The sequence below is a fragment of the Heloderma suspectum genome, chromosome 2, assembly GCF_057233095.1.
Source record: "Heloderma suspectum isolate Gila_16-S chromosome 2, 16-S_ref, whole genome shotgun sequence".
NCBI lineage: Eukaryota > Metazoa > Chordata > Lepidosauria > Squamata > Helodermatidae > Heloderma > Heloderma suspectum.
In genome coordinates, this window is record NC_139459.1 from 19592222 (window position 1) to 19608144 (window position 15923).

Genomic DNA, 15923 nt, shown 5'->3' on the forward strand with positions numbered 1-15923 from the left:
GTCCCTGCGTGGAGCCAGGTAAGGGATTCATACATCCCTAGCAAGCAGAGGAAGGCAGCTGATGGGCTCCACAGTCATATATTGGATGCCCACAACATCCATAATGTCAACAGGGCATCTCCACTAGATCCTAATATCTAGTGCTGTGCTGGAAATTTCTCCCACATGTTTTTCAACCTTTCTCATTCAAGTTCATAGAAAAGAAATTGCTTTCGAAAAGAAATTTAAAGGAGGAGAAATTTTGGAGAAATTTCATGGGTTGGGTTTGCGGTTCTTGTGCTAATCTTACTTATGAGGTGGCTGAGGAGTGTGCATGAGTGTCCTGTCTGTCAATGTACGGTAACCTCTATGGCAACCTGTAGCCTCCCCGGCTTCCCACACTTCAGTTAAAGCTATCATGAGGAAGACAGCATGAGGCAATTCGTCCCATGGGCCTTTTTTCAGTACAGAAAGTGCAAGTGGCCTTTGTGAACGTGCATATTCACATATGCGAAAATTCGCAGTTTTGCGAATACACGTATTTGACTTTGTATGAAAATTCGCATTTCCCCCCAAAGTGTAGATTTTCACACGTACACAAATATGTGCATTTGCAAAATGCACATTTCCATACATATGCAAATATGCACACTTTGCAATTGCCATTTTATTTTTCAATAAATGAGGTGGTGATGGCTCAACGAGGCCACCAGAGTGAGTGTGGGCTGCTCACCAAGTATGGGAGGGGCTCAACCACTGTCCAAGGACTGGCGAGCAGGGGCAGGGGCTGGGCAGTCACCTGGAGAAACCAGATGAGGGTGGGTTCACACATCCCTATGTGTAATAGATAGGGGTGCACGAAAGCCACTTACCTGGTCTCGCAGCTTGCTTCGCGTTGGGGGGGAGGCGCTTCACTGCTCCCCCCGAAGTTCAGGCCGGGGGGGAGGCTTCCCGCCTCGCCCGGCCGAAATTCAGGCCGGGGAGGAGGCACCTCGCCTCGCCCGGCCACGAAATAAAAAGTTAAAAAAAAAAACACATGCCCCCGTGATAGGCTACGTGACGATTTACGTAGCCTATCACGGCTAGATCTGCAAAGTCAGCCGTGATAGGCTACGTTAATCGTCATGTAGCCTATCACGGGTGACTTTAAAAAAAAAAAAAGCACGTACGCAAATGGCGGCCCCCATAGGGAGCCACCATTCGCGGTCCTTATTTGGTCGCTGTAGTTGACCTTATTTGGTCGCTTATTTGGTCGAAACTACTTCGGGGGGCCGAATACGTTGGCACTCGGCCCCCTGAAGTTTCGGGGAGAAATTCTCCCCCATCCCTAGTAATAGAGAGAAAACACACACACAGCATGTTTGGCCACCTCACAGTCATTAGGTAAGCTCAAAAATACCACCAAAAGAAATACAAAATTCTGAATCAGAAAAGTGGAAGCCTCACAGAGTTGATGCTTTGGCCCTTACAGAAGCAGTGCATTAAGCCAAAAACCCTTAGGAAAAAAGAAAGAATCTGTGCTATACCCCCTGCCAGTGGTGAGCCCCATCTGTGAGAAACTGTTGGAGAATTTCTCCTCCCCTAGGAGAAATTTGGTGAAATTGCGCCCCCCCCCCAATTTACCTGCCCACAAATAGGCTGGAGGATTTTGAGAGGCCATTTGCACACAGCTGTACTAATATCTGGGCAGGTACATAAGACAGACGATGCTCCATCAAGTAATTATGGACTAAGCCATGGAGGGCAAGATATGTCTACAGCAACTCCTTAAACTTGGCTCAGTAGCACATATGTTTAATGTAGGGATGTCAGAGAATTCTGCGACAGAATTCTCTTGGTGAGGCTGAATGCCAGCGCATTCAGCCCCTGAAATATTTTGCGGAAAGAAGCCCCCGCCCCCTCACCTCACGAAAGGCATGCGAAATGGAGCACTTACCTGCTCCCGTCCACGCTGCTTTGTGAATGGCGGCCCTCCTGGCTGCCATTCGCTTCCTCCTCTTCCTAGCCATGATAGGCTATGTAAATACTTACGTAGCCTATCACGGCTAATGCAGGGACACCGTTTGCTCTAGAGGCTGTGATAGGCTACATAAGTATTTACGTAGCCTATCACGGCGGGGGGGGGAGACCCACTGATGGTTGGGTGGCTTCCAACTAGGGATGGCGGAGAATTTCTCCCCGCATCTTCGGGAGGCCGAATGCCAATGCATTCGGCCCCCCGAAATTGGTGGGGGAATTCTCCGCCGCCCCCCCAGGGATGGGACTTACCATGGCCGAATGTCCCTCTCGGCGGCGGGTCCCGGCGGCGGTTCAGTGGCGTTTCGTCAGGGGCAGGGGCGGCGGCTGGTCTCCTGACCGGCTGCCGCTGCTGCCATTGCAAAAAAAAAGAGTAAAGTAAAAAAACACACACACACACCCGTGATAGGCTACGTAACCATTTACGTAGCCTATCATGGCTAGATTTCCAAAGTCAGCGTGATAGGCTACGTAAATCATCACGTAGCCTATCACGGGTGGCTTTGGGGGAAAAAAAAAGCGTGTACACAAATGGCGGCGGCCCACGGGCACCGCCATTTGCGTTCCTTATTTTGGCACGTCTAGTCTATGTAAAGATTTACGTAGACTACGGCGAAAATAAGGGAACGCTATTGGCGTTGCCCTTATTTTCGCCGTAGTCTACGTAAATCTTTATGTAGACTAGACGTGTCAAAGTAAGGAACGCAAATGGCGGTCCCCATGGGAGCCGCCATTTGCGTACACGCTTTTTTTTTTCAAAGTCACCCGTGATAGGCTACGTGACGATTTACATAGCCTATCATGGCTGACTTTGGAAATCTAGCCGTGATAGGCTACGTAAATCGTTACGTAGCCTATCACGGTGTGTGTGTGTGTTTACCTTTTTTTTCGTGGCTGGGTAGACGGGGCGCTTCTACCCGGCCTGAATTTCACTGGTGAGGGATGGGGCGCCTCCCCCCCGGCCTGAATTTCGGCCAGGCAAGGCGGGGCGCCTCCCCCCCCTCGCCTGAACTTCCAGGGGAGAACCGAAGCGCCTCCCCCCCACCGCAAAGCAAGCTTCGAGAACAGGTAAGGGACTTCCATCCATCCCTACTTCCAACCTTTTGTGCAGTTCTTGCCCCCCTTCTAAAAGGTTGAAATGCCTCTCTTAAGGCTTAAGTGACTGGCAGTAAGAGCTTTACGCTAAAATAGGCTGGTATTCCTTGTGTTTTGGCACCACCCCTTTTGCTTTTGGCCCTTCCCACCACTGGAATACAGAGCTTCTCCAAAATAGAATTCACCCCTCAGGTTGAAAGAAGTTCCCAGCCCCTCGTTTAAAACAACCAATGCTTAAAAATACTATATTTGGTATAATTTGGATATGGAAAGGGTGAGACTCTATAGTCTCAGAGGAGACTATATGGTGAGTCTCCTCTGAGCTGCAGGTCACCATGGGTAAATATGAAGGAACTGTCAAGTAGGGATGTACAAACCCCCCACTGTTTGGTCCGGGGGGTGGGGTCCATGGAGAGGCAATTTGGGCTGCTCAGGGCCCCATGGAATCCTCCGGAGCCCAGCCGCGTCCACCAGAGTTGGCGGAACGGCTCTCCAGCTCCCTATAAGACGTGATACACTAATGTCGGCTGCCATTAGCCTATCACAGGAAAAATACAGCTGTGAATGCTGTATTCTATGCCATTTGTGGCCGTAAAGCACTGACTTTGACTTAAATTGCAGATGTTTATGTCTGTATTAAAGTTATGTCTGTATTGAACTTACTTACAAAGTAAGTTCTTTATGGCCACAAATGGCATACAATATGCCATTTATTATGGCTGTAACTTCCCTGAGGTAAGTGTATCACACTTTATAGGGAGCTGGAGAGCTGCCCTACATGAACTTCTCTGGACATGGAGGTAAGTGTAGCCACTCCACCACTGACTCCAGAGGTTGGATTCTCTGGAATGTGGCCTCATTTGACACTGCCATGGAATTCCCCAGCATCCCTACTGTCAAGTGATAATCTCATGCCTTTGCAAGAGGGTGGATGTTGTCAACACAGGTGCAAGACAGGTAACCCCATCTTAGCTGGTATCTCAGCTTTGTGCTGGCTATAATGAATGTTCTTCTGAAATCCAAGATGGAGGCATGGGGCGGCTATGTAGATCAAAATGGTGCCACCTTTTTCTCAAAGAGTAAATATACTTTCTGGAGTAAATGTCTCTCTCTACTCAAATGTAGAACTACTGTAGGATAAGAAGAATGTGTATAGATTGTGGCTCATAGAATCTTGGCAATATTCATTGAATTTTCTCTATGTATTGATTTGTATTGCAAATAGGGCTTGACAAAGGAAGCCAGTACAGTTTCCAGGTAGCAGCTATGACAGCCAATGGGACAGGACCTTCCTCAGACTGGTCTACTGCAGAAACTCCAGAGAGCGATCTTGATGGTAATTGTATTTCTTTTCACAGCCATTATAACTGCCTTTTCTTTCTTTCTTTCTTTCTTTCTTTCTTTCTTTCTTTCTTTCTTTCTTTCTTCCTCCCTCCCTCCCTCCCTCCCTCCCTCCCTCCCTCCCTCCTTCCCTTCCCTTCCCTTCCCTTCCCTTCCCTTCCCTTCCCTTCTCTCTTTTTGCTTATACTAATTGTCACCTTGCCCTACAGCTAAGGTTGCTATGGAGGTCAGGAGTATTACAGTATTCAAACTCACTGGGTGTTTTTGAGGAAAAAGCTTTACTGACTGCACGCCATTAAAATTCTCTTTTATGGACAAGCGAAGCAGAAGTGAGAAAATAAGATGGTTTCATTTCTCTTCTCCTATTTTCACCAGAGTTTCTAGCACCTGTCTTTAATTTTAAATTCTTTACCAGTCGCTGTTGCTGCTGTACGATTCACCAAAATGTAACAGTCGGGTGGATGCACAGAGCCAGGTTCATTTTCCCCTATTGCTTATTAAACGTCAGCACTTGCCATATTGCGGTACCCCAGTGGGAACATCAAAAGAGCTGGATTGTGCTGTGGCAGGAGGATCATCAACCCAATCTGCAGAAATTCTTCAGAGTCCCAAGGAGATGTCAAAGCTCTTGCTCTGAAGTGCTTTAACTGTACCTGTACAGAGGTGTGAACCAGAGGACTCATAAGAACATTAAAGTGGCCTGGCTGGATGAGGCCAAGATGCATCTACTCCAGTCTTCTCTTGCCTACAGAAACCCCTGAGTCACTCATAAGAGTGACATGACAGTAAGGGCCATCCCACATTCATTGTTCCCAGCATCTGATACAGCCTATGCCCAAAAGGAGCTTTCCTTCAGCTATCATCGGTAAAGAAATTTTGAAAGGACCACCATCCATGTAGGCAATGATGGCTGGTGGTTCCAATTTCAGTGGGGCTGTGGATCCATTCTGGGTTTAGTCAGAACTCTGAAGGAGCTATCCAAGGTGCTATACCTATCCCAAGCATAGGTTCAGAACTTTGGACAGCTCCTTTAGAGTTCTGGTTGGTTCTGTCTAAAACCCAGAATGGGTGTACAGCCCCACCGAAATCAGAGTCACCCGCCTCCACTGCATGTTGGGATGTGTGAACACTCTCTGTCCCACCCCACCAATTAACTGTTTTGTTTTGTTTTTTGTATGGGGCACACGCAGCTCTCAGCCTAATTTCATTATAAGCCAGTCAATTCAGACCTCTGGCAGGTGTGATCTGTCTCTTCCCTCATGGCCCACTGCATGGGAAGGAAGATGGGGAGAGAGTAAAGAAGGTGGCAGAAAGAGAGAGAAAGGGGAGCAACAGAAAATAAAGGGGTGACCCACCTGCCTTTGCTTCTGTTCCTGCCCACTTGTGGCTTTGGCCCAACCCACTGCTGTCATGCGGCCCCCAAAAGATTACCCATGAGGCAATGTGGCCCTTGACAGAAAAAAGTTGCCCACCCCTGCTTTAGTTGAACATAAAAACAGTTGAAAAACCTGTTACCACTTCCCCACTGCTCTTGTGCCCTCCCTCTGGTGCCCCCTTCCCCAACCCAACCCTGAAATTAGGGATGTACGAAAGTCACTTACCTTTGACAAAATTTGCTTCGTGGTGGGGGGGGAGGCGCTCCATCCCTCCCCCCAAAATTCTGGCTGGGGGGGCATCCCGTCCCTCCCTCCCGAAATTCTGGCCAGGGGGGAGGCACCCCGTACCTCCTGCTGCGAATCCCGGCCGGCCGGGAATGCAAATGGTGGCGGCCGTAGCCACCGCTGTTTGCATCCCTGCAGTCAGCCATGATAGGCTACGCAAATGTTTACATAGCCTATCATGGCTGAGTGAAAAAAAAAAACCGTGCGTACGCAAATGGCGGCGCCCATGGGCGTTCCTTATTTTGGCACATGTAATCTACATAAACATTTACATAGACCATGACGGCGAAAATAAGGGGAATGCAAATAGCGAAGCGGGTGCTATTTGTGTCCCCTTTTGATTTGCTGTTTTAGCCTACGTAAAGATTTACATAGGCTAAAACAGTGAATGAAAAAGGGACGCAAATAGCGCCTGCTACGCTATTTGCGTTCCCCTTGATTTTCGCCGTCATAGTCTATGTAAATATTTACGTAGATTAAGACGGTAAAAAGAAGGAACGCAAATGGCGGCGGCCATCGCCGCTGCCATTTGCATACGCGGTTGTTGTTTTTTGTTTGTTTGTTTGTTTTACCCAGAGCCCTCCGCAGCCGGAAATCTGGCTGCGGACGGCTCTGGCCTGGCCGGGCCAGGCCTGGCCGGCTGCTCCGCAGAGCTGCTGCAGAGCACAGCCGACCGTTCGAGGATTCCGGGGGGAGGAACAGAGCGCCTCCCCCCCCAGCCAGGATTCTGGGGGGAGGGACAGAATGCCTCCCCCCCACCATCAACATAATCTGTGAAAGGTAAGTCACTTTCGTACATCCCTAGGTGCAAGAGGCATACACTTAGCATCAAAGATTCTGAGCCCAGGAATCTGTTCTGAGTGCCAAAAATGAATGGAACTCACAGGCCTTCCACACAAAAAGCCACTCCTGGTTACCTCAAACTTTCTTCATTTCAGCTGTATAATATAGGCCAGCAAGCACAGGGGGAGGGTGGAGTATTTTGTTGCTACTACTATTGTTAAACAACTGAGGGTCAGAAATCCTTGCCAACATACTGCAAATCACCAAGGGATCAGTAGATCTGGAATTCTACCTTCTGTCCACCCCTGCTCTAGAAAACTCCTTCAGGAACATTTGTTTAGGAACTGGAAAAGCCCCAGCAGTGCTGCTGCACAGATGGTTAACTGTAGTTCTCTCTCTGCTCTTTTGCGGTATAGCAGTTTCCTCACCGGATGCCTTCTTGGCATCTGCTGTAGCACAAAAATGAACAGTGTCTCTTGAAGAACTCACTTAACTCCCTCTGGATATTCCTTTTAATTAGTGTGTTTTGTTAAAGTGATTAGAAATCCAAACACTGCCTGCTGATCCAAGTTTCCCACGGAAGCCAGAATGGTCTTTCTGAGAGCTGGGGAGGTTTTAAATATTTATTTTGAAAATCAAATATCGTGGGATATGTTGTTCGTTTTGAAGGGGAAACAATCCTGGATGCTTGATTTTGCCACAAAGGATCAGATTGCCAGGAATCCTGGATCCACCCCCCCTTTTTTTAGGGGATTGGCTCAGGATACTTCTGTTATGTGCATTCTGAGGATGAGGTTTACGTTTTAACTTCCTCTCAAGGGATAAACAAACTTCCTCCAATCTGGTGTTTAATTCCTTGCTCTGGGTTCATTCTGCCCCACATTAAACTCTTGCTGAATTCTGGTTATCTAGGAGAATATCTACAATTCATGCTGGAGCTGGGATGTGTACACTTTTCTAAAGCTTTTGGTTTATTTATTTTATTGATATTGATATTTGTATACTGCTGGATAGACTAAAATCTCTTGACCAGTTTAATTTGCATTGGTTTATTTGCATCCATCATTCCCTCTATATTGGCAATGCATTGATAGAACATGGAAGCCTTGATGCAATCATATGAATGGTTGCATCAAGTTCCTTCAGGCACTGTAGTTTACTAGTGTCCATGTGCCTTGTTGCTGGGCACATGTAAACCAGGGTAAAAAGAACTGATACATGCAGTTGTATTGAATCGTATCAAGATTGTGATTCAAAAACCCATCTCTAATCTCTAGCTCCTAAAGTGTGAATTAAGTAAATGTTAATAAACATTTGCCATGCAAACCAATGAGCATTTACAGCAATGTAGATAAAGTTCCTCTCCTTGCTGTGTTCTCTAAAGTCAGCTTTTTGGGGGTGGGGGGAATTAGCAATGGGCTATGTGTCAAAACGATTCTTGAACCACCCCATTGTAGAAATATGCATGTTCACTGACATCCTTTCCTACTTTGGACTACAGGTGACGGGGATCTCATATTAGAACCACCACCATCACCCAACACACACACACACACACACACACATGGGAAATATCTGTCTTCATACATAGGAAACTAGCATGTCAGGGACAAAGAGTTCTAAGCTAGCCTTCGTCCTGATATACTAGATTTTTATGTGCATAGGACAGGAGAAGGGTGTTGGATGTGGTGATTTCTTTCTTCATGGGAGACCATTCAAACATGAGAACCTGCAACTGCTACCTGAAATGGTCCAGAAAAATCTATCCAATATTATTATGTCCCATGTGTAGTTTGGGTCTGAATATGTATCACAAGTCAGTGGTGGTTGGTGACTCCAGTTCCAGAGGGTCTGTGATTCCATTCAGGGTTTTAATTACCACCAGCCCAAACTCTAACAGTACTATCCAGCATGCTGAAAGCTGCTATCCAAGGTGCTGAACCCTATCCCCAAGCTGGATTCAGCTCCTTGGATAGCAGCTTTCAGAACCTTGAATAGTTCTCTTAGAGTTTTGGCTGGTGGTAACTAAAACCCTGAATGGAATCACACAGCCCCTCCAGAACCAGAGTCACCACCAGACAGTTATGTATTGTTTAATGTCTGAGGTATAATTGGCAATTCCACTTAAAGGATTCCATTGTGGATAGCAGGGAAGATACTACTGGGCTGGTTGGAAAATTGGGCTGGCCCGTGGCCCCAAGTAAGGTGGCTTTGTGTCCTCATATTAAGGCTTCTCTTTTATCAGTTCCCAGAAGTATCTATTCTCTCCCCTCCTCTTACACTCTTTGTGCACAGCCTCCTTTTATTTGTATCTGTTTTGCTGCCTGTTTTCTTAGTTCCTTTTCTCACCACACTCTACGATGACCTCTTTACGCTGGCAGTACCCTCCAGATGTTTGGGACTACAAGTCCCAGAATTCTTGACCAGTAGCCATGCTGTCTGGGTCTGATGGAAACTGAAGTTGAAAACATCTGGAGAGCACCAGGTTGGAGAAGCCTGCTCTATGATGATTTCCATGATATTCTGTTATCCTGGGACTTCCTGCTGCTCCGTATCTATTACTCCCTTCCCACCTTTAAAATCACCACCCCAAACCCGGGATGTTTTTATGTCAAGAATCCATAGAAAACTTGGGGGGGGGGGGGGTGACACGACAGAAAGTTGGATTGCATGAAAATATTTCAGCTTCCCAACAATTTAAATTGTCATTTTTAAAGACAAGTTTCTTGCCCTTACAATTGTGACATGTTTGAAAATGTCTGGACAATGCTTATGGAAATCAAAGAAGCCAGAGGGGTTACTGAGTAAGACTCCAATGGTTCAAGGCAGGGATTCAGTGTTCTGCATATCTCTTTCTTCCCCCAAGGACTGGGAATTGTAAACATGACTGGTTTGCATAATTTATGCAGGTTGCAAAATTTGGCTTTTCTTGGTAGAGAATCTCGACTGCCTAAGCATGGAATTTTAATTTCGTTGTTGTTAATGTAGAGTACACTCAGCCCTGTCCAAAACCTTCAAACACAATAATTTTCATGGACTCGCATTGACTCACCTGTTCTGTATTTTGTGCTACCAATTAACTATCCCATTCCCTGTCCACTTATAGTTAAATGATATCTTGTCAACTGTCTTTGCTTCTTGTTCATCAAATGGTGTCGCTTTATTTTTCCTTGTGATTGTATGTCTTATTATATTCCACCGCAACGCTCATTTGTGCTGTGTAATGCCTTTTATAAAGCTGGTCATAAACTGACATTCAATAATGATAAAAAAAAATAATGAAAGATATTGAATATGTTGATATACCTCATTTAAGTCCTATGTTTGGAATACATTCATGTATGCTGCAGTTGAATATATTTCTAATGTGCACTACCGGATTGAAAATACATGCACAGTGGTCCAGGGGAAATGTCTAAGGAACTTACCTGGATTGTGTTTGTTTGCTTTCTTCTTCTTCTTGAAACGTAGCATAATTCAAGAATAAATAGACTTTTAGATGGTGGCATTGGTGTGAAACACTTGTAAAAACTACTGTGTGTGTTAAGGCTTCTGATGTTCTAATGAGATTTTCCAGTGGTTTCAACAGTTCTTGGGAAGACTTTCAATGTGTTCACCAAAATTCATTACAAAGACCATAAAAAATCAAGGCCATGGATGGAGCAATCAATGGCACACCGCACCTGAAAAGTATTTGTCCCATCACTTTTTGATTGTCTTTTTTTTCCAAGGTTTATAGTGGGAATACTTCACAATCAAAAGAGGCCCTTTTGTCAGAGTTTGCACCAGCATTTTGCATTCGGCTATAACATGACAGGCCTCCTCTTTGGGGAAAAGATTGTAGCTTGTCTCTTATGCTCTCAAAGAGACAAGTTGCTCTATTGCTCTTTTGGAGAGACCTGTGATATGATAGCTCCTATACAAACTTCTAGCAAAAGGCTTATTTTAACCTTTAAAGGGTCTTAAAAACACACACCATTAGATGGAATAACCATCAGCAATATCACCTTGCATGTAATAAAATCCATGTAAATACTTTGTAAATAAAATACTATCCATTTCTTTTTCTTCCTAGACAGATATCTTTTCAAATGTTGTAGCATTAATCAGAGCATGTTAAAAATGGGGCATGCTTGAGTTAAGGAAAAACAAGAATATGCATGCTAATAATGGATGTTATGAACCTAGGCTGTTCCCAGACAATGTTACAAGCAAATAGAGGCACTTCTTTAATTCTGGCTAAGTTGCTAGTCCCTAGTTAGTCTACTAGATATTCTGTGCTTGATTGTACTTCTGCATCGATAATTTTTCTGTGGCTAATTTTTGGGATCATTCCAGGCATTTCATTTTGTGAACTGAGTAGTTTCTTCCATCTATCTTTATTTCATAAAGGAACATTTTTCTTTTCCCCCTAATCTCACTCTTTTCAGAATGTTTTGTTTAAAAAAGAAGGAAAGGGGAGAATAATAAGAGGCAGTTTGGGGATGATTGCATTTGGTAAGTGGCATAGTCAGACATCTCATGTGTTGTAGTGGGAAAATTAAGCTGTGTGTTAAAAGAAGAGAAAAAAACCAAGACAATTCAAAAGCTAAGTATTGTAATGATTAGCATGCTAATTCTGCATGGAATAAAGAGAGTCACTTGACATTTCCCCCCCCCCAACAACAGTGGTGTTGAACCTAAAGTGTAGCTTTGCCATGATCAAATGCAGACTGCCCATGCTAACAACTCCTTCCTTTGACTCCTAGAATCTCAGGTTCCTGACCAGCCAAGCTCTCTTCATGTCAGGCCTTTGTCCACCAGCATCGTAATGAGCTGGACACCACCACTGAACCCAAACATCGTCGTGCGTGGATACATCATTGGCTACGGTGTGGGCAGCCCATATGCTGAGACAGTGCGAGTGGACAGCAAACAGCGATACTATTCCATTGAACATTTGGGTAGGTGGTGGTTCCTCTTCAGGGTTGTTTAAAGACAGAAACATTTAGAATTACCATAATAGAATCAGAGATGGGGGGGGCTTGTAGGGCGCACAACCCATGGCATCCCCCCCCAAGGCCTTCTCTACACCTGCTCCCCAAGCAATCCTGACAGATCACTCTTTTCCCACCACTGCTACCAGCGAGAAAAGAGATATGTATCAGAATCACTGAGGGAGGGGAGGAGAGAAGTCCCTCTGCTCCACCAATGATACTCGTGCAGATCACTCTTTCCCAAGAGCTAGCAGCAAGGAAAGTTCCATCTATGTCAGATGGATATCTGGGAAGATCACTGGGATGTGTGTGTGTTATGTACACGTATATGCGCCCCCCCCCTCAAGGCCAAAAAGGCTGTGCCCCCCATTGTAGGCCATCTAGTCCAACTCCCTGCTCCATGCAGGAAAGCTAGACAGATGGCAACCTCTGCTAAAAGACACACAGTGAGAGAAAGCCCGATCCCTAGGTAAATGATTCCACTGCTGAATGGCTTTTAGCATAAAGACATTCCTCCTAATGTTCAACTAAAATCTATCCTAGTCCTGCCCTCTGGCAGAGCTTCTCATTGTTTCAAGTGGTGGCCTTGAAACCCAGAGCAAATCCTGTGCCCTGTTTGTTGCTGATGTGTCTGAAATTTGGAATGTATGTATCTGTACGTGTGTATTTCAAACACCCAAGAAATGTCTGTAGCAAGCCAAGGCAGAATTGATTTGGGATTAATTGTGGATTGCCCATGTACATTGTGAGGGAGATGGAGTTTTAACTCCTGTCTAATGTAATTCTAGGAGACTCTGGCTCCAGGATCTGCCTTCTGACACAGATTTCTTGGCTCGGTGATATTGCACACTGACTAATGGATCTGGTTCCTCCTTGCCATGCTCATGTGTGAATCCCTTTGTACATATAGGGCAGCCTCAGTTCTCAGTTGAGCTCAATGGGACAAAGTAAATGGGCTGCAATCTAGGACAATCTAGCAACTGCAACTCTGCATTGCTGCTAGGTTTTATTCTGGTTGTACTGTTATATTGTAGTTTTAAGCCTTCATATTTTATATTGTTTTATGCTGCGCTTTGTGGTTTTAATTTTTGTGAAACACCCAGAGAGCTTCGGCTATTGGGTGGTATAGAAATTAAACAGACAAACACCCCTTGACAGTAAGGCCAAAGCAGACATTATGTTAGCAAACATGAGTTCTGAAATCTGACTTTGCAAAGAATTCAGAAGGTGAGGGAAAGAGTTGCATACCTCTCCATGTCCACCAATCTGTCCTGGCTGCAAATGTTGGAGAGAAATAAATCAAAAACAGTGAGTGAGGCATTTGCAAGGAAGCATCCATGGGCATGGGAACACACTGCTCCTGTGGTCCAATTCTCACAAGTGGATTATGATGAGTTTTAATCAGTCCTGGATGTGCCTTTAGTTATGTCTGACTTTAGTTATATGTTGTTTGTGTATATTGTCTGTCTGCTTTCATGTAAATGGCTTTTAAACATTGTATGTTGTATTTTAATGTTTAAACTTCTGTAAACCACCCAGAGATCTTCAGCTATGTGGTGGTACAGAAATGTAAATAATAATAATAATAATAATAATAATAATAATATAAGGGAATTAGTGTTATGAGGGAACCACAAGGTTGGGATCCCTTCATTCTGCCCCCTCCCCCCACACACACAGTTTTGTATTTCTGTGAAATTCCATTTCAGTTCTAGCTTGCAAGGATCACTGGTGTGTCCCAGGATGACTTTTGATATTCTTAGGATGAGGGGTGTATGGACTTTGTTAAATCCATTCTATCTGTGTTTCACAGACTGCCAGGCATCTTTCATTCTGCCTCCTGCTCTTTAACCGAATCAGATTTTTTAAAACCAGAATTTCATTCTACTTGCGCTAAGTCACATTAGCACTAATGCAAGTTAGTGCAAATTCCCCTCCCCAACCCTCAAAGTGAAAAAACAGTCTGCATGTCTGTGGAATCCACATGACTCGGAAAAAGCCGTTCTGCTGCAGAACCCTGTAGGTCAGATTCCTACTAATCTGAACTCAGTTGAGTCTGTGGTGGACATCTCCAACATGCATACTTAGGACTTGGCTTGAGAATCAGAGGCAGAGCACTTGCAACTATGTTTATTTAGCATTGAGGCCATAGCAGGCATAGAATGGCAGAGTGTTTCTTTTTTCATCATCATGTTTGCAGGGGGAAAGTCTGATCTAGCAAACGCTAGATCACACACACAGGAGTCCCCACCGCTACTTTCTGGAAAACAGCCCTGCATTCGTGCTCATTAATTTCCTTGGCATTCATGGTGCCACTAACACACTTTCTTAATCAAGTTGCTTTGCTGTGCAGGAGACCATGTGAAACAGCTGATCTAATGATGAGCTTGCTGAGTTGATGGTAGAATCCAAAACATAATCAGCATTTTATATTCCATGACTGCGATGTTCGTCGTTACTCAGAAGGGTGCCTTTGCTTCATAACAAAGTTTACATGCTAATGAATGCCATGCTGAGTGGATGTGAAGTCCCACGCCTTACCTCAGAGCACGCCTTCTGCACTGGTGCCACTGTCTGAATACAATGGCAATCAAACCCTCATACTTCGTGTGTGTCAAAAGAATGTCAGAAGGTGTTCCATTATCCATTTTCCATTTTCCAATTTCCCTGACACCTTGTCTTGATGTCATATGGGGGAAATGTATTACTGTATGATGCAGAGAGAACTTTGCATGCTATTTTCAAGGAAACAAAGATAAAACTTTGAGGAAATGACTTCTAGTGATCATCTTACTTACTCTCCTAATGCACAACTTTCACACATCCTCCTAGACCTTGTTCAAACATTTTGCAAAGGTTAGGCCTGGCAGCAAGAATGCAAGATAGTGAAAGGGATGCATGCAGTACATCAGGGCTGAAGCAAAACCTCCACTAATTGGGCTGAACGAGTTCAGCTGAGTGTTGGTGTGGACTTTCTGCCCCCAGAAAACCTGGGCAGATTGTTTCCAGCTAGCTAGGGATTGGCTAATAGGGCTCACCTAGATTTGCTGAAGGCTTTGGGGTCTAAAACTGGGTCGAAAGGGATTCCTTGCTACCTCTGAGAGCCTATCAATAAATACTACGCACCTTTATTTGTTTGCTTGTTTATTTAATATAAGGTACTTATCTCCCACCTTTCTTTGCAGAGTTCAAGACAGCTGACACCCACAAATCATAAAATATAATAAAAACCATAGGAAGGGAAAAAAATAAAAAGGCTAGCAAGCCACTTTGAGTTTCTAGTGTGGATATTCTCTTGAGAGCTGTGTTCTTCTGATGGTGCTTTCAGAGCACTATTCTTATGATCTGACCACAGGAAATGCTTTACTTAATCGATCCAATATTTCCTGGTCATGATGAGATGCAAAGAGCATATTCGGATATTCCACAATGTGGATGTCCCAACATTTGTAATGGTGCTTTGCTGTCTTCTGGGTACAATTCATAGGGCAGAATCCAACTGTGTCATGCCATTAGTGCAAATGCCTCTGCGCTACCAGAAACTGCAGTCTGAGATATGCACAAGTGGAGAATCCAACTAAACGTATGTTTGTGCCACCCATTGGGCAACGGGTTGTGCATTATACTTGCACAACCCTTTGTGCAACTAGTTCCACATTCCTTTTGCACAACTTCTAGCACAACTGGTTGCACAACCAGTTGCACAAAGCACAATGCATAAACAGTTGTGCAAAGCATAATGGACAACCAGTTCTGCAATGAAAGTTTTGGTGGAACTCCATTAGCATTATTTGAATTTCTAGAATGACACCATTGGATACTGCCCATTGTGACCTGTAATGCCATTAGTAGCTTAGGCTCAACCGTCTGCCCCATCATGACTTCTATGGCTGGATTATCAGTTGTTTTGTCTCTTTATTTGTTTTTACAAATAAATTTAGGGATGTACGAAAGTGACTTACCTTTCGCGGATTATGTTGATGGTGGGGGGGAGGCGTTCTGTCCCTCCCCCCAGAATCCTGGCTGGGGGGGAGGCGCTCCGTTCCTCCACCCGGAATCCTTGAACGGCCGG

The 15923-nt window shown here is 44.8% G+C and overlaps 1 protein-coding gene across 1 annotated transcript in view; it reads left to right on the forward strand.

The window, feature by feature from the left end:
- Nucleotides 1-15923, forward strand: part of DCC (DCC netrin 1 receptor) — a 1145836-nt gene that overhangs the window by 884119 nt on the left and 245794 nt on the right. The window contains exons 18-19 of the mRNA XM_084829640.1: nucleotides 4316-4426; nucleotides 11624-11818. Of these exons, the coding sequence (XP_084685766.1) occupies nucleotides 4316-4426; nucleotides 11624-11818 (306 nt within the window). The remainder of the gene's footprint in view (nucleotides 1-4315; nucleotides 4427-11623; nucleotides 11819-15923) is intronic.